Raw genomic sequence first — 16,938 nt, 5'->3', positions numbered from 1 at the left:
ATAGTTGTTCATTTCCTTGACATCTGGTGGGAGGGCGTTCCACAGAGCAGGTGCCACCACTGAGAAGGCCCTCTGCCTGGTTCCCTGTAACCTCACTTCTCGCTGGAAGGGAACCGCCAAAAGGCCGTCGGAGCTGGACCTCAGTGTCCAGGCTGAATGATGAGGGTGGAGACGCTCCTTCAGGTAGCACTGGAAGGGATCTCGAGGGTCATCTAGCCCAACCCCGCTGGCCAATAGACATTGTGTTGTGGCGGCCGCAACCTAGATTCTAGCTGCCATTTGGCGCCCAGGTTATATACCTGAGTTTCTAACGCTGAATTCTCCAGGTAAGACAAGGAAAGACGCTTGCCGGAAACCCCGAAAAGCTGCTGCCAGTCAGTGCAGACAATACTATGCAAGATGACCACTGGTCTGACTTTGTACAAGTCTGTGCTCCTCTGATATTGGGGAAGAGCCACAGCTCAGTGACAGAGCATCTGCCCTGTCTCCAGATTCAACTCTGTCTGGTTCAATTCCCGGCATCTCCAACAAAGTTTGGGAATGTTTCCTGTCTGAATCCCAGGAAAGCTGCTGCCAACCAGTGTAGGCAGTACTGAGCAATATAGACTCATGGTCTGGTTCGATGCAAGACAGCCTCCCATGTTCTTGGCCGCTCTAGAGTTGGATAGGAAGCATTTTTAACAAGATAAAGGCATCCCCTGAATTAATTCCCGCCAGTCTAAGAGGACTGGCGGCTCCCCGCTGGCCAGGAGGCAGCTGATTACCTTTCTCTGGCAGATCAGCCTGTTTAATGCAATTAAGCGCTGGAACAATGCTAGCCATGCGCCCTTGCTTGCTTGCAGACATTTCGCAATTTTGCTTTGCAAGAAGGGGAGAGCCCAGCTGGTTCAAACAGCCGTGCCTACGGAGCTGGTGCAAGATTAATGCCGAAACACAAACCCCACAGCAGCCATCACTGGGGGAAACTCTGCTAAAATTAAGAGAAAAATATGCATTCTAATATTGGGAAGGAAGCTGGAGTGAGGGAATCTTCCCCACTCCTCCCCTCAATTTTTTTTTAAAAAGGGATCAAGAAAATGGAGTCATTCTATAGGCTTAGGCTGAGTGCACACCATACATTTAAAGCACCTAGAAAAAGCAGCACCTGGGAAACTGTAGTTTGTTAAGGGTGCTGGGAGTTATAGCTCTTTGGGAGTCAGCTACAGCTCCCAGAATTCTTGGAGTGTGTGTGCTTTAAAAGTATGATATGCATACAGCCTTAGATAGCTTTAATAGGGGATACAACAGTTTTATGGAGGGCAGAGATCTACCAACAGTCCAAAACATTCATATTAATATACGTGCTGCTAATTTTCTCTTCCTTTTTATTATGCTGCTGCTCTAATAAAAAAACTGTTTTGTTATGAAAAACTGCATTCCATCGCGCATTTCTTATTATAATAATTTGGTGTTTTATAACTGTTTTCATTTCATCTGCAAAAGAAGTTACACACAACTATTTAAAATATTAACAAATAATTACAAATGAACCATATGCTAAAAAGCAGATTAAAATACATGTCCACATTTTACATTTCTGGATGGACTTGCCTAAACAAACATTTAATAAAATAATAATAATAATAATAATAATAATAATAATAATAATAATAATTTTATTTATACCCTGCCCATCTGGCTGGGTTTCCCCAGCCACTCTGGGTGGCTTCCAGCAAAATATTAAAATACAATAATTCATCAAATATTAGAAGCTTCCCTAAACGGGGCTGCCTTCAGATGTCTTCTAAAAATCAGACAGGTGTTTATTTTTGCAGGGACCAAAAAGAAAAAAGTAGTGAAGGTGCCTGCCTAGTGTCAACATGCAGGGAGTTCCAAAGTCTATCTGTGCTGCCACTAAAATAATTGATTTCTCACAAGTGCAGGTGTTCTGTGTGGAACCAGTAACTGTGCCACTTTCTCAGATCGAAGCAGTTGAGTTGGGAATACATGGGAGAAGGCAATCTCTCAAGTAAACAGATCCCAAACTGTTAAGAGTTTTGTAGTCCATCGTAAGATGAGTGGGATCAGACCAATGGCCTATCTAGCCCTCGAAACATGGTGTTAGAAAAAAATAAAGAATAAACCAAAACAGAAATTTGTTTCAAAATGGGAGGTTTTTAAAGCTTATCTGAAATATAATTATAGTAGTTTAAATTCTGTTGCAGCATTTGAAGAATTTCAGTAATGGTTTCAAGTTAGACATGAGACTTAAGATATATTTAGAATTAGTTAAATTCTGATAAAAGTGTGTTTGGGCAACAAGTAATAAAATAAGCAACAAACGGGAGGCCGGATCTATAATCCTAAGATCCAATTTTCGCTTTATTATTTAGTTAAGAAATATTTTCATTGTTATTTTTATTGTTTTATTGTTATTTTTGCTCTCTTTCATTTTTTCATTTGTATCAATAAAAAAATTTAAAAAGAAAGAAAAGAAAGAAACATGGTATTAGAAATTATTATTTTTAAACAAAAACTTTTTTCTGTTAAGCACCTGTCTTTATCCTCAAGGACCAGCAACAGCAAATAGTCATTTTAACTACTACCGGTAATCAGGAAGAAGACACTTCAAAATCAGTGTTGTGGAGCAGAGACAGACAAGTCTTTGTAAGCAGCCAGATTTTTAGGTGTCAAAACAGAAGCACCATGCATTGCATTAAAAGTCCAGGGAACATTAGGTGCATTTCACTGGACATTCATCAGTTTTATTTGCACCTGCAAAAGTTTGGGGGCTGTCGCACATACTTCCTTTCCAACCAGCGCAATATCCTAGAACTTCCTGATGAAATCCTATAGCTTTTCATACCACAAATGTTCTAGGGGAAGAGGGGTCCCCTCTCTTGCTGTAGCCACTCCATACAATATGGTAGCCACAGGGAATTAACTAATAAAAGGCAGGAATTAAATCCGCCCTCGATGCGGTGTTATCTCATCTAGAACACTTTGCAGAACGCACCCACAACGGAACACCATTGCGGAAGGGCCCATTAACTGTTTCCCCAGAAGGGCGGCTACTCCCATAGCTCCTGAGGCAAGCAAACCCCAGGGACTAGGAACTTGAGCATTCAGCCAACTAGCCAACAACAGAGAGGCTTGCGGGGACGCAGCCCATTCCGATCGGCCAATCAGCTCTGAACAGCAGCCGAGAAGGGGCGGGGTCGCGAGTGGCTTGTTGTTTCATGTACTACCGGGAGGGGAGAGATAATAGACGCTGCACAAACACAGATACTACACACCCCTAGCAAAAGTGGCACCATCTGATCTGTGCATGACTCCTTCCACCAGCCCAGGCTTGCTCTTCCAAAAGAGAACTTGCCCCCATCAAGAAGCAGGGCGCCAAGCAACAGGAGCTCTTCACAAAATCTGCTTTGGAAGGGGGGAAGTTTTGAGTTGCAAACTTTTCCCAGAGGGCGGGGCGCAGTACGGGGGGGGGAAGGGAGAGAAGAGAAGTTCAAAGCAATTTTTTTGCTGCACGTTTAAAAAAACATTAAATGCAGCAAGCCTTGAGAGCCGATCCACTTTAGAGCAGACCTTCCCCCCCCCCTCAGCCCCGTCCAACAAAGTCACAATATATAAGGTTGCTGCTGCCGTCGGTTTGTTTACCTGCTAAGATCGCTTTGCCCGGATGGGTAAGTTTGGTCTTGCCCGCCGGAGCCGCTGCAGCCAGGCAGCGAGGTCTGGCGAAGGGCGTCGAGGATGGAGACATGATGGTTGCAGGATCCGCCCGACGGGACAGTTTTGCAAAAGCAGCGGCTCCCTCGCGGAACTGGGGGTGTGGGGGGTGTGGAGTTGATCCCGCCGCAGCAAAGGAAGCAAGAGCTGGAGGAAATGCCAGATCGCTGCAGCCGGATCCCCAGCCAGGGCTTCTTCTATATACTGCGGGGAGCCGAGCCCAGCCAGCCAGCCAACGCGGGCGCCGCCGCCCCCTTTTCCCGGGAGCGGAGGTGGGGCAGCCGCTCGCCACGCAGCCAGCGTCACGGGCTCGCCATTGGTTTCAAGGCTTGAAGGAGGGACGGGCGGAAAAGAAAAGGAGGTGGAGGCAGCTGCCAGGGGAAGGGCTGGCTTGCTTTTGCTTTCCCCCGAGCTGTGTTTCGCGAAGATCGTAGATTTGGAAGGGAACACCAGGGACCATCTAGCGCAACCCCGTGCAATGCAGGGATTTCCCACCGCAACGTGGAACTCGAACCCACGACTCTGGGATTAAGATTCTCACGCTGTGCTATCCAGTGAGTGCAAGCGATCCGCTTCTCGGGATTAGGTGGGGTGTGTGTCCGGTTTGCTGGGGTGTTTTGTTTAGTTTTTGCAAAGAGAAGCATGATGTTAGCGAAGGCAGCGTTGCAGAGTTCCTGCTTTGGAGCAGCTCCATGGGCCGGGCAGTTGCTTGGCATGCAGAAGGGCCCGGCTTCAGTCGGAGGCATCTCCAGGGACTCCATTGTTTGAAACCCTGGGGAGCTGCTGCCAGTCAGTGTAGACAACACTGAGCTAGGCAGAGCGGTAGGTCTGACTTAGGAACACAGGGAAGGGCTTTCTTGCGAAGTCTGCTGCTGCTGCTGCTAGAGCTTTAAGAACCTGCCTACTATTTAAGGTGGCGCTGCGATTTCTGCAGGGTGAGCAGAAACTACGGAGAAAGTTGCATTTGTTTTGGTTTTGTTTTTAAAAAAAATCATACTCGCTTTTGTTTATGAATTAAATTTAACACTTCTATTCTCCCACTGGTTGAGGCAATAACGCAGAATAAGCTAGGCACCTTCTTCGGGATGTTTCTCCTTAATGGGGTTTGCCAGTAAAACGTTCAATAACTTTGCATTGTCAATTTCCCAGAACGCTCCGTTAGCCTGAATGAAGTACAGAGTGTATTTTATTTTCTGTTGGGCTAATTAAATACCCGTTAATTCCACGCCACTTTCAGGTTTCCTACTTCTGCACTTAAGAAGAGATTCATTTTATAGGGAAGACCCACAACTCGGCGATAGTGATGGGCTTTCCTGGAATCTCTCATTAGGGTCAGAGGGTTAAAGGCTTTCCCCAAAACCTACCAAGATTGCAGAGAGTAAGGGCAGCTCAGGATAGGCAGGTTTGGACTACATCAGGGAGCCAAGATGCAATCAAACAGGATCTGGAAGGTGCAAGCTTCCATCTCTGGCGCCACCTACTGGTGGCCTCCTTGCCTTCCGCCCTACCAGTAATGGGCAACTGCCACCACAGCCCACTTCCTAAATACTGTAGTAGGGTCTGTTCAGCACCCCAGTGTTCGAGGAACACAATGAGGTTAAAGGGGCACTGAATGAATTTTGATTACAAGTGGCTATTAAATTTATGCTGGCTCACAGCATTTCAATTAAGGTATTGAGACGGGAAACTCACAATTAACAAAACAAACTCTAGAACCGTGGTGTGGTGTTGCAGCTCTCCTAACAAAAGGAAGCTTAATTATTTTATTTCAATTTATTAAAACTTGTGGGAATGACGGTATTTCTAAAACAAGCGTTTTCTTTTGTACGATGCACACATATGCAGAGGCAGGCACAGAGAGAGGTTAAATGGCTCACTGGCTATGGTGCTTGCTTTCTGCAGTTTCTAAAAAGCACCTGTAATTATTGTACTTCGTTTTAGTTCTGCTATAAAATCATGGCACTTTGGTTCCTAACACAGACACCAATTAAAATGCGGCCTTACAGTTTAGGGAAATTGAACTTCAGGTGTGCTGTGCCCATGCAAGGATAAACCCACCACTAATTCCCATCTTGGCAGATGCCAGGGACTTGGAGCATCATTGCAGCCCCTTCTATTAACCTCTCGACAGTGAATCCCTGCCTCCTTCCCATCAACCCTAATCCCTTTTATCTGCTGCTTTGGCAACTGCTGGCACAGTAAAGCGTTGCACAACCATCTCAAGTCCTATACAGTTGTACTTTGGAAGTCGAACAGAATCCGTTCTGGAAGTCTGTTTGACTTCCAAAACATTCGGAAACCAAAGTACAGCTTCTGATTGGCTGCAGGAAGCTCCTGCATTCAATCAATCAGAAGCCACGGAAACCCTGTTGGGACGTTCGGCTTCCAAAAAACACTCGCAAACCGGAACACTCACTTCCGGGTTTGTGGCATTCAGGAGCCAAAACGTCCAAGTTCCAAGGGGTTCAAGGATCCAAGGTACGATTGTAAAGGGCTGGAGAGACCCTGTTGCTGATGTCACTTCTGGGTGCCGTCTGGTTAGCATTGACCTGTGACGGGGCCTCTTCAGCCATAGTTCACCATTTTTGTATGGTCTTTCCTGGTGAGGTGGTCTTGGTCATCGTTGTCCCCACATAAGAGACAGGAGGAATTTAAAAACATTCAACGTTCATGTTTACCTGGACAACTGGTATCTGAAAGAAACTGTTCTCAGCCACCTTGAAATTATTATTTTGTGAATATATGAACATTTACAAATGTTTTTAGATATTAATGCTTTTGTTTCCTTTGATTGTATGGTTTTGCTGCTTTTTTGTTTGCCAGCCTAGGCTCCTTGGGGAGGAAAAGTCAGGACCAAAGTTTAGTGACAACCACTATGAAAATCCTACTGTGAGTGGCTATGTACGTATAAGTCTCTTAAAAATAAATAAATCAGTTTTTCACTGGGGGATTTGTGTTTGCGTGTGTGTGTCTCACTGTAACACTTGTTTTTACTTTTTAGTTCAATTGCTTTTTGCTTACTTATTGTAAGCTCCACAAAAATCATTGTGTTAAGGGCCAGCATACACATGTCATAAATCAAGTTTCATTAAAGACAAAGTAAAACCCACAACACCTTTGAACTTAGGAATCCTGTACACAGGACTATTGAATGCCTGCCTGCGGAAAATTATTCGCCATTTTATTCAGTTTAGCACGGTTTTAAAAAGGAAGAACGAACAGAGGCGGCATAGGAAAAGGGAATTCACATGTGGCTGGTGAGCCTTTTAACCATCCAGAAACTAAAAGCATTCAGTCGAGCTTAGTGTTACAAGCTTTCAAGGAGCTCTTGCTTATTATGGTAAAATAGGACCTTGCAAGAGACCAAGATACTTTCAAGGGCAGCAAATCCCAACTGTTTTTGTGCTGACCTAGACTCAGCCAGCGTCTTTGCCACCACATACAAGGGAATAATATTTGGTAAAGGTAAGGCTTGTCTTTGGACTCCAAACTCCATCAGAATTGACACCCCTGTGCTTCATGGTTCCCAAATACGAATCAATGGGAAGTTTGGTTTTAACCTTAGGTGCCATATTCTCTTTCGTGGGAGCAGGGAGAGCATTAAGAAAGCTACAGTGGGGAAACAAGCACACTGAACGGTAAACACATCACTGCAAATTGAAGGCAGTTGCTAGATTTGACAGTAGGGCTGGGCGATACCCGGTTTTCAACATCGTGACTTATATCAGCATATAACACAATATTTAGCTGCTGATATCAGAGTGTCTGGAATGTATCTTGGCTGCGTCACCCAGCCCTACTGAGGAAGCCCCCATACCGCTCAGGCTCACGTGAGCCAGAGGGGCTCCTTCTGCCCCCCAAGCTGAGCAAGCCCCCATACCATTCCAGCTTGTATGAGCTGAAGCGGTGGGGGGCTTCCGCAAAGGCACAAGCAGGCAGGACAACACAGCCTGCAAAGGGGCTCGCCGAGAACCTTCTCAGGCCGTCCATCTCCCTGCAGGCAATTTGAGCCGGAGCAAAGTATTGCCAGCTCAATTGTATGAAACTGATATTGCGATCTGACGCCATACTGGTTTCAGACAATTTAGAAAAATGCCGCCCAGCTCTGACACTCACCGGTTTACTAGCACAGCATTTGGGGCTTATGTCACTTTCCACGATTGCATAAAAGCTGTTGCACTTCCACATCTATGGGAGCCAAAGCTTAGCTGACTCCAGTTCTGACTTGGAAACAACCCCTCTGGTTTAGTTCTAGAATAAGGCCAAGGAAAAGAATTGTGTGCATTTACATGCTTGCTACAAGCACCCCCTTAGGCTGACACAGCACCTCCCCTCCAGCCCCCTTGTTTCAAACCACACAGTGGACACTGGTTTGATTTATGTTTATAATTGGACTTTCATAATATCCATGATTAGCACAAGAGTCATAAGCCATAAATTATACATTATCTAGTTTTAAGTACATAAAATGTTAATGATATATGTCTCTGAAGAGTGGCACAAAGTAGTACATCCCTGTTGGCATTCTCTATTGGGAAGAAGAAGAAGAAAAGCGAGAGTGCGTTTGGTGGGCAGACCATCTGACCTCACAGAATTCCTGCACAGAGCCAGAAGAGGGGTAGGGTGGATGGGAACTGGAACTGTTGCCGGCTCAGAAAAGCATCTCCAAATGCCCAGAGGGTTTTACAGCAGGAACTGGGAACTTGGGGTCCTCCAGATGCTGTGGACTCTCCAGCTCACCTCAGCCAGCATGGCAAGTGGTCAGGGATGATAGGCGGGGCAGCCCGGAAGGCTGCAGTTCCCCAGAGCCTGCTTTAGAGCTTCAGGCCAAATACAGCCAGCATAGCAGGAAGACTCGCTTTCAGGGTGAGACTTCAAGTCACGCAAGGAGGTGCACCCCTACTTCCCGGGGCTTCCAAACCCATTTCTTACCAACACGGTCCTCTCTGCCCCACACGTTTACAATACTTATGGCTGCCCAGGCAACACACTCTTTGACATTTGCTTGTCAGGAAAAAAAAGATAAGTCACATAGCCAAGTTATGCTGTTGAAAATGTGTACCATTTGATGCCAATGAGTATCATGCTATTACGTACTACAGGAAAAAAAAATATGGGGAGTGTCTGCTCTGAGATATGATCCAATTTATTCTCCAAGGAAGGTTTTGTTTTAAAAAAAGAAAAGAAAAAGAAAAACACAAAAAATTCCAGAAGGCATAGATGCTTTTTTTTTTTTTGCAACATTCTGTAAACTGTCACCTCTCCCCCCATCACCTCCAAATACACTTTTTATTTACTTTCCTTTTTTTGCACAGCGCTACAAACAAATGGGGAGAAGGTGTGTGTTACATAGAATTTTCATATATCCCACCAGTTGGAAGGTTCTGCTTCATCTGTTACAGTACTTTTTAACACGTTAACAGCTTGGTGCCAGAGGACGCCCCGGCATGCACGTGGCTAGAGAGAGGACTCTGGAAGGAGGGGGGGGGGGAAGCAGCATGAAAACGCCCAAAACCACCACCAGAACTCCTCCTAGCCCCCAGAAGTTATTGCTGGGTTGTTGGTTTTAGTTGGAGTGTTGCTTCCGCTTCAGAGAGAGCCTTGAAATGTCGCTAATGGAAAACAAGATAAAAAGGGGGGGCTGCCTTTTGAGGTTGAAATGTAACAGGACATAGCAATAAATAACACAGTGTCCTTTGGGTGTCTCTGAACCAAGGGGGTGGGGTGGGGGTGGGCTGAAAAGGGAATTCAAGCCAACGCAGGGAGTCATCTGTGCCTTCTTGGAGAAAAAGTAAAAAAAAAGGAAAGAAAAAAGGGACGGGAAGATGATGATCGGCGACGGTTAAAGGTCTCGCAGCGCGAGTTACATATTGAAGCCGTAAACTGGTGGCTGGGTGAATCCTGGCGCCGTGTAGCCATAGGGGAAGTTTGCCTGTGGAGGTACTGTGTTTGGGCCTGCTGTTAGCATCAGCTGCTGGCCTGGAAGAAAGACAAGAGGGGTCCGTTTAAGTCACTTGGAAGTTAAGGCCTTTTGCATACCCCAACCCACAGAATCCAGCAAATCCCAATTCAAAATGCAGGCGTGTGTTTGTCTGTCTGTTTTTTTAAAAAAAGATTGAAACAGAAAAAGCAAAAGGTACATTTCCAGCTCTAACATCACACGAAGCTGCCTTATACTATGTTAGACTATTTGCCCATCTTTATTTGTGTGTGTGTGTGTTTGTTTTATATACTGACCTTCACCAGCGGATCACAGGGTGGTTTACAGGATAAAAAAAGCACACGTAAATACTGTCTAATCTAACTAGAAGTAGCTCCAAGATCTCAGGTAAGGAGTCTTTCTCCAGAACTGACTCCTAAGCTGGCAAAGTCAAAAGGACTGAACCTGGGGTCTCTCCTGTGTGCTGCTGAGAGGCAGTGCGGTGCAATTGGTCGGATCCTGTAATATGATTGTGGAAGATGCAGGTTCGAATCCCCACCCCCTCAGCCATGAAACTAAGTGACCTGAGAAAACCACCGCCTCCGATTTACTTTACAAGGATCAGAATGGGAATGTAACTGGTGGGTTCTACTCAGAGGAGACCCAGTTAATGAACATGACTTATGTTAGGGCTGGTAATTTCAATAGGTCTATCTTGTCAAATGCCCCCCAATGATTCTACTGCTGAGCGAAGGCCCTTCCAGATGTAAAAGAAGGGCAGGCATGCAAAACAGTAGCAAGGGACAGTTCTCGAAATTCCACTGGAGCCGCATGTTTGAGCTCCCCGCCCCCTTTTCATGACTGGGAAACAGCCAAGACTTCCTGAGAAATCCTTGAATGAACAGCTCCCATATGATATAAAAATAGCTCGGGGTTTCTGTTTTTTTATAGTAAATGCCTCCCTGCTCCTTCCCTGCGATGAAGTAGTGACTGAGTCAGGATTTTGTTTCAGTTGTCTGGCACTTATTAGGTCCTGAAAAAGCTACATTAAGAGAATCTTTCAAAGTTCAAGCAAAAACCCCATATGATGTACATTTGTACAGCCAAGAGTTTTAAACACGTTGCTGTTAGATCTGTTAGTCGTATTTCCCCAGCCTATGCTTATTAATTCTGCCACAGACCAGACACACATTTGTTAAAACTCTACTAAAAAACTACGCATGCCTCATGCATTGGAAAACTGAACTCCCATTTAAAACCATTCCCAATAGAAAACTGACCTCGTCATCATGAACTTCCTTTAATGGAGGGACCTAGAATGCAATTGTCAATAAAGTCTACCTTTTGCCAAAATAAAGACTTTTTACACATTTCTGGAATAGAAGCACCATTTTCTCCCTTAATGGGATTTTGTTTTTCCAGAAGATTTAATCTCAAAGAGTCTTGCCACCCACAGAAAGGAAGGTTTTCCCCTACCATAGTTCAGACGTACCAACAACACCCTTGCCCATCTGGAGATACTGCACTTCTTGAAATGGCAAAACATTTTAACTAGAGAGGGTGTTTTCTACTGGAAAAAGGCCAAGAGCTGGATGTAGTGTAATATTCCATATCTACAGGACTTCTTTTGCACACCCGCACACTTTTCTACAACCATGCAATTTCTTCCAAGCTTTCAGGAGCAGGATCTGCCTAGTTCAGCCTCCACTCACGGATCATATAAATGAGAAATAGTTTTAAAACCATAGCTGTTCTGTCCCAACACTGGTTCATTATGTATGTGTGTGTCCAATAAACCTCTTTGAAAAGCATCCAGAATCTGTAATGGCTGGGGTCCTAGAGAGAATTCCTAGGAAGTAAGCCCTCTTCAAGTCCGTTTACTTCGGTAGTGCTGCATGGCTGCTTCCAGGACAGCTAGAGAAAACCTAACATAAACTAGATTTCTTCTGAAACACCGATATCTTGAATTATATTGTGATGATGACATGGCAGTCACTAGCTGCAACAGAATTTTAGTTAGATCCTATGGAGAAATCTCAAGTTGTTCTATTTCAGCATTAACACACGGGGGGTTGTTAAAGTACCAGTACTGGATTTCTGGAAACGCTTCTGTGGAGGGCCTCACAAAAAGAAAGCAAGTCTTCACCTACCAAATACTATTGGAGTGGGTTCAGTTACTTGTTCCTCTTCTTTCCTTAGGCTTTCAGAAGCATCAAGTTTATCCACCTAAGTTGTAAAGTGAAAGGAAACTCTCATGAAGGAACTTCTTAGCGCCTGAGTTCTGTGACAGATGCCCCCCTCCCAAGTGTTTCCATTCCAGCTTTCATTTAAAAATATTTATGTCTCAACGTGTCAGCGGATCTAGCACAAGTTACTGCTGGTGATCTACTTTCAGAACTAAGTCCAGTTTCAGCATTTGCTCAACTGCCAGAGACCAACTCTTTAACAGGATGGCCTGTGGCACAAGCAAAAATGCACGGTCAAGTTCACAGAACAATTAAGACGCAGGGAGCTTCGAACTAGATTCATCTTTCGAAACACCCGTTACCTGCAAGAGCCAGTTCCCACATTCCATCAAGTAACAGAACCCAGAGCTAACCCAATGAGCCCCTAACTTACTTCAATGGTCCCTTAGGACAAATTGGCAGAGCACTGAAAAAATAAAAAAATCTGGACAGCTGTAGGGAGGTGAAACGTGTTTCTCGTGCTGGGCATGAAGTTCACCAGGGGCAAGCTTAATCCTCGCACCAATGGTGTCCCTGAGTGCATGTTGTTACTTCCTCCCACCCATAAGTCAATGGCTATGGCATTCATTCCTGCTTTCCCCTAAAACGGGGGAAAGCAGGAATGCTTTACTGGGATGGGGGCAACAGTGTGCCACTAGCACTGGGTGACCTAGCCATCAGACACGGAGGGATAAAGATAAGAGAGATGTAGGCAGCACACTCAGTGCACTGTTAAGCTTCTCCTCTTCCCCAAACCAGCTTTTTCTTTTTGGAGGGGGCGGGGGAAGCAAAGAGCAGCATGGTCCCCTTCTCCACCTGCATTCTGAACAGAGTTCCCAGTTGATCGAGGGGAAACGTGATAGTGGTACCTCGGTTTAAGAACAGCCCTGTTTACGAACTATTCGGTTTACAAACTCCGCAAAACCGGTTTGCAAACTTTACTTTGGTGTAAGAACGGAAGCCGAATGGTGGAAGGGCACTGGCGACGGGAGGCCTCATTAGGGAAAGCACGCCTCGGTTTAAAAATGGACTTCCAGAACAGATTAAGTTTGTAAACCGAAGTACCACTGTACTTCAAAGGCTTCTTTGGTTGATGCAAACAGGAGCCAAGGCCAGACGTGACAATTAAGTCCTCACCCCAGGTAGATGAGGACCTGGACATCTCTTCTCATTGGAAGAAACTGTTCCTTACCTATAGAATCTGATGGGAATTTTACGGACAATGTGGTCTGGTTTTACTATCAACATACAGTTTCGGTGGCACAACCCCAAAGAAAGTAGTTTGTTTGATCCAATTCAGAGCTGCCAGGCCAATTAGTGGGGTTTCTGCAAATACACTGCAAGCAACATTAACAGCTGCCGTTACAATGAGGTTTCACTTTGCTTTGGATTGGAAGGCAAGCTCCTGGAAATTTAAAGTCATACCAGAAGAGTCTGTTTAGGTTCAAGCTGTCATGTCAGCATGTCTCCTTAACGTACCACTGTAATGTCACCATCATTGCTTAGGGCAGCTTAAATATTGAAGTTTACTCAAGAGGAAGCATTTCCAAAACTGGAAGAGGGTTTGCTTTTTGCTAAGCCAGACAGCTGAAGAGCAGTTGCATTCTCTTGGATGTGAGCATAAACTCCTCAGTCTAGTTCTGTCTTATCCAGGGGACCAGGCTGCCGTTACATTTTTCAAATACAATTCACTTCTGTAAGTGATTCCTATGTAAAAGGCAGGGTTGTGATACCAGTCAGTAGGTTCCTGCCACTGTGTGAAGGCCAGAATGTCTTGGGATTCTTGCCGTTTCATGTCTTGGTACATTTGAGCAGCAGTCCCTTTAATTTTATTGTACAGTGGTGCCCCGCTAGATGAAAATAATTCATTCTGCGAAAATTTTCGTCTAGCGGGTTTTTCGTCTTGCGGAGCGGCAATGGCAGCCGCGCTCCGCAAAACGGAAAAAAAGACGAAAATTTTTTGTCTTGCGAGGCAGCCCCATAGACTTTTTCGTCTAGCGGGGCGGCCTTCCGCTAGACAAATGCCTTCGTCTAGCGAGTTTTTCGTCTAGCGAGGCATTCGTCTAGCGGGGCACCACTGTATTGCAGAAGTTTTAATGGTGCACTTGGATTTCCCATTTTTGGATGGAGTTAACCCCCCCCCAAAGGATACTTTTCTCTGGACAGGAACCCCAGTACCATTGCTAACATAATCGGTCCCATTAAGAGGAGAAATCTAAGCTCTCTTGGTTGCTGTTACATTCCAACACTTTAAAAAAATTCAAGCCTTGCAAGTGTGGCATCTGCTCACCCACTCAACAATCAACGATGGGTCTGTCAACAGAATAGTAATACTTTCACAACAGAAGCTGCAGCACTCCTACTGGACGTTAAAGGCTACTGGCCCAGGAATCTGATCATAAGTTCTCCCCACACCCAAGAGGTAGTTCCCGTCAGATCTGAGATCCATCTTCCACCTACAGCCTCTTGCATATCCACCTTTGTTATCTCCTGGGGTATCGGTTTCTATCCCTACTTTTTTTTTAAGGGTGTTCAAAAGTTTGTTAATAGGAGGCATGTATTTTGGTACAGGGATGCACATCTTGCTGTTAGGTACACATGAGGGGAGTTAAAACAATTATTTACATTAAAAATGGGGAAATGTGTTCTCCAATTAATTACTACCTCCATGTACTAGATTAGTTCTTATTTTAAAACCAGTCTTTTCATGCATGCTCTTTCTGGAAGACTGAATTATTTAGTAGACACTTGCCACTTGTAAAATCCAACCAGAGTTCAGCTTGACAAAAACATGGTAGCGCTCATCAGATCTAAGACTTAGTTATATCCCAAGTGTAAAAAAGGGGATTATTATTATTATTAATATTATTAGAACTTCATTTTACACACTTCGGCCCCCCAAGACTAGCTTGTTAGGGCCTTGCTAGGCCACCATGGGAAGCCTCAACTACCTTGATATTGCATTAGACTTGGAAGTTTCAGATGCAAACTTTCTCAAATAATTGGAGGCACTGTAGGCAGATAAGCATCTTAAAGATGAAAATTTGGCTGCCGTGCTTAAAACAACTGAATTCTGACCTACTTTGCAGCTAGCGGGCACACAGTAAGCTAGGTCTGGTTGGATTTTCCCCAAGCTACTGTGGAAGAGATATTTACTATGGTATTAGTTAGACCAAAGCTAGATTATTCTGCTTTTCAGCAAAAGCTACAGTTAAGACTCCCAAATAGGCTTAAGATATGTTTTAGGGACACAAATTTAAAAAGCCAATGTAAAACCAGAGCAACGGTCACCTTATTAAACAGACCATCAACCTGCAAGAAAATTCAGAGGGGAACACTTAAAATCAATTAAGCCAGAAAATCAATTTCAAGAAAAAGCAAAGATCACACAAACATGGGCAGGGGATTCTGCAGGGAGAAATGGGAAAGGAGACCCACACAGGAAAGAAGCATACTCAGCATTTAAACCTATGGGAAACCAATATCTTACTTAACACAAAAGTGACAAGTTTATATACATGGAAAGCTTACTTAGCATTACAATACTTAATCAGCAATGCAGTTTCAGAGATGACCTATTAAAAAGGGTTGTCTTGCACAAATCCAAAACCTACACTGTACTTGTCATACATCAATAGGCTTGCACACTAAATTAATGAAAGTTATCAGTAACTACAATGGTTAAACCTGGGATGATGTGGGGAAGGGCAAAGGGATAACCAGATTTTTGCTGGCAGAAAAGTATTATTATTTTAATATCCAGGTGCTGACAAAAAGGCTGAGTATGTAAGTAGTCCCTTTGCCCTGAAATACATGCTTATCAGTTACAGACCTCCAAGATCCAGGCAGCTTTCAGCATCCCACCCTGGGGGCTTTTTTTTAAGGCAGTCAAAAAAATAAACAGGGAACAGCAGATCCATGCAGCTCACAGAGAGCAGCGTGTGAGCACATTCGTTTCCAAAACACAGTATTCCAAGTAGGGGAAAGCATCTAAAAGAAGGCGTTTTAGCCAAGTGAGCTAGTAAGAGTGAAGTAGTCCAAATGTTTAAAAGTGAAAAAGAATAGAGATCAACTTCTTCATGAAAGAAAACCAAAATCTTAAGGTTTAGCAGCAATGGGAGCACCCAGGAGAAGTTTTGCCTAGTTTGTCTGGCCATCTGTAGTGGGAGACTAAAAATAAAATAATAAAAAAGAGTAAATCTACTAACTAGGTGTTGGCAAGTTCCAGAAAACGTATGCCAAGAACTAGTCCTTTTTGTAGTTCCCTTCATTTTTTCAGGCTGGATCTCAGGATTCCTGCAAGTCTCCACCCCCACCATTCGCAATATGGCATTTAAAGCAATTCGGTAACTGAAACGTTTTGCCAGGTCTTTTTAAAGGCAAAATTTGAAGCATGTCACCCAGGACTTGAGATCAAAGCAACAAGCCTTTCTAGAGAAGCTACACTTACTTTGGTCAGGTACTCCCTCATCACCTGGATAAAATAAGGCATCGCAAAGTCCATAATGTTGTGCCTCCATGCCAGCTCAAGGACCACGTCCGGATGCAACAAGTCGTAACATGTGAAGAGAGAAGCTGCGAAACACTCTTTCTTGTCTTCTTCCAGAAACCACTGAAGCAGTTTCTCTGCCAGCTCAGCATCTTTGGATTCTGCGGCATACTGCATAGCATCCTACAGAACACCAACACCAAGAAGAAGAAGAAGAAGAAGAAGAAGAAGAAGAAGAAGAAGAAGAGTTTGGATTTGATATCCCGCTTTATCACTACCCAAAGGAGTCTCAAAGAGGCTAACATTCTCCTTTCCCTTCCTCCCCCACAACAAACACTCTGTGAGGTGAGTGGGGCTGAGAGACTTCAGAGAAGTGTGACTAGCCCAAGGTCACCCAGCAGCTGCATGTGGAGGAGCGGAGACACGAACCTGGTTCCCCAGATTACGAGTCCACCGCTCTTAACCACTACACCACACTGGCACCACATGAAACTTATTTAGAGCCATGAAGTAACTACATCAGACTTCTCATGCATGATGCTAGAGCACGATGCATAGGCGCAAAAACAGATGTAGGACTGCTTCATCTTCTG

The 16,938-nt window shown here is 44.5% G+C and overlaps 2 protein-coding genes across 9 annotated transcripts in view; both read right to left on the bottom strand.

The window, feature by feature from the left end:
• SLC25A1 (solute carrier family 25 member 1) overlaps positions 1-3,816 on the bottom strand; it is a 40,136-nt gene extending 36,320 nt beyond the window's left edge. The window contains exon 1 of the mRNA XM_033174698.1: positions 3,643-3,816. Within this exon, the coding sequence (XP_033030589.1) occupies positions 3,643-3,745 (103 nt within the window). The 5' untranslated portion in view covers positions 3,746-3,816. The remainder of the gene's footprint in view (positions 1-3,642) is intronic.
• Positions 3,817-9,019: 5,203 nt separating this feature from the next.
• LOC117061943 (clathrin heavy chain 1-like) overlaps positions 9,020-16,938 on the bottom strand; it is a 54,644-nt gene continuing 46,725 nt past the window's right edge. For 2 of the 8 annotated variants that reach the window (XM_033174947.1, XM_033174942.1), the window contains 4 exons: positions 16,307-16,528; positions 15,148-15,168; positions 11,782-11,857; positions 9,020-9,690 (listed from right to left, as the gene is read on the bottom strand). In XM_033174947.1, coding sequence (XP_033030838.1) covers positions 9,575-9,690; positions 11,782-11,857; positions 15,148-15,168; positions 16,307-16,528 — 435 coding nt within the window. In that variant the 3' untranslated portion in view covers positions 9,020-9,574. Of the gene's footprint in view, positions 9,691-10,911; positions 10,945-11,781; positions 11,858-15,147; positions 15,169-16,306; positions 16,529-16,938 lie in introns of all 8 variants that reach the window. The other 6 variants (XM_033174943.1, XM_033174944.1, XM_033174945.1 and 3 more) reach the window with 5 other exon arrangements.

This window comes from Lacerta agilis, chromosome 17 (genome assembly GCF_009819535.1).
Source record: "Lacerta agilis isolate rLacAgi1 chromosome 17, rLacAgi1.pri, whole genome shotgun sequence".
Lineage (NCBI taxonomy): Eukaryota > Metazoa > Chordata > Lepidosauria > Squamata > Lacertidae > Lacerta > Lacerta agilis.
Note: the sequence above shows the minus strand (reverse complement) of the source record. Positions and strands in the feature narration are given on the sequence as shown.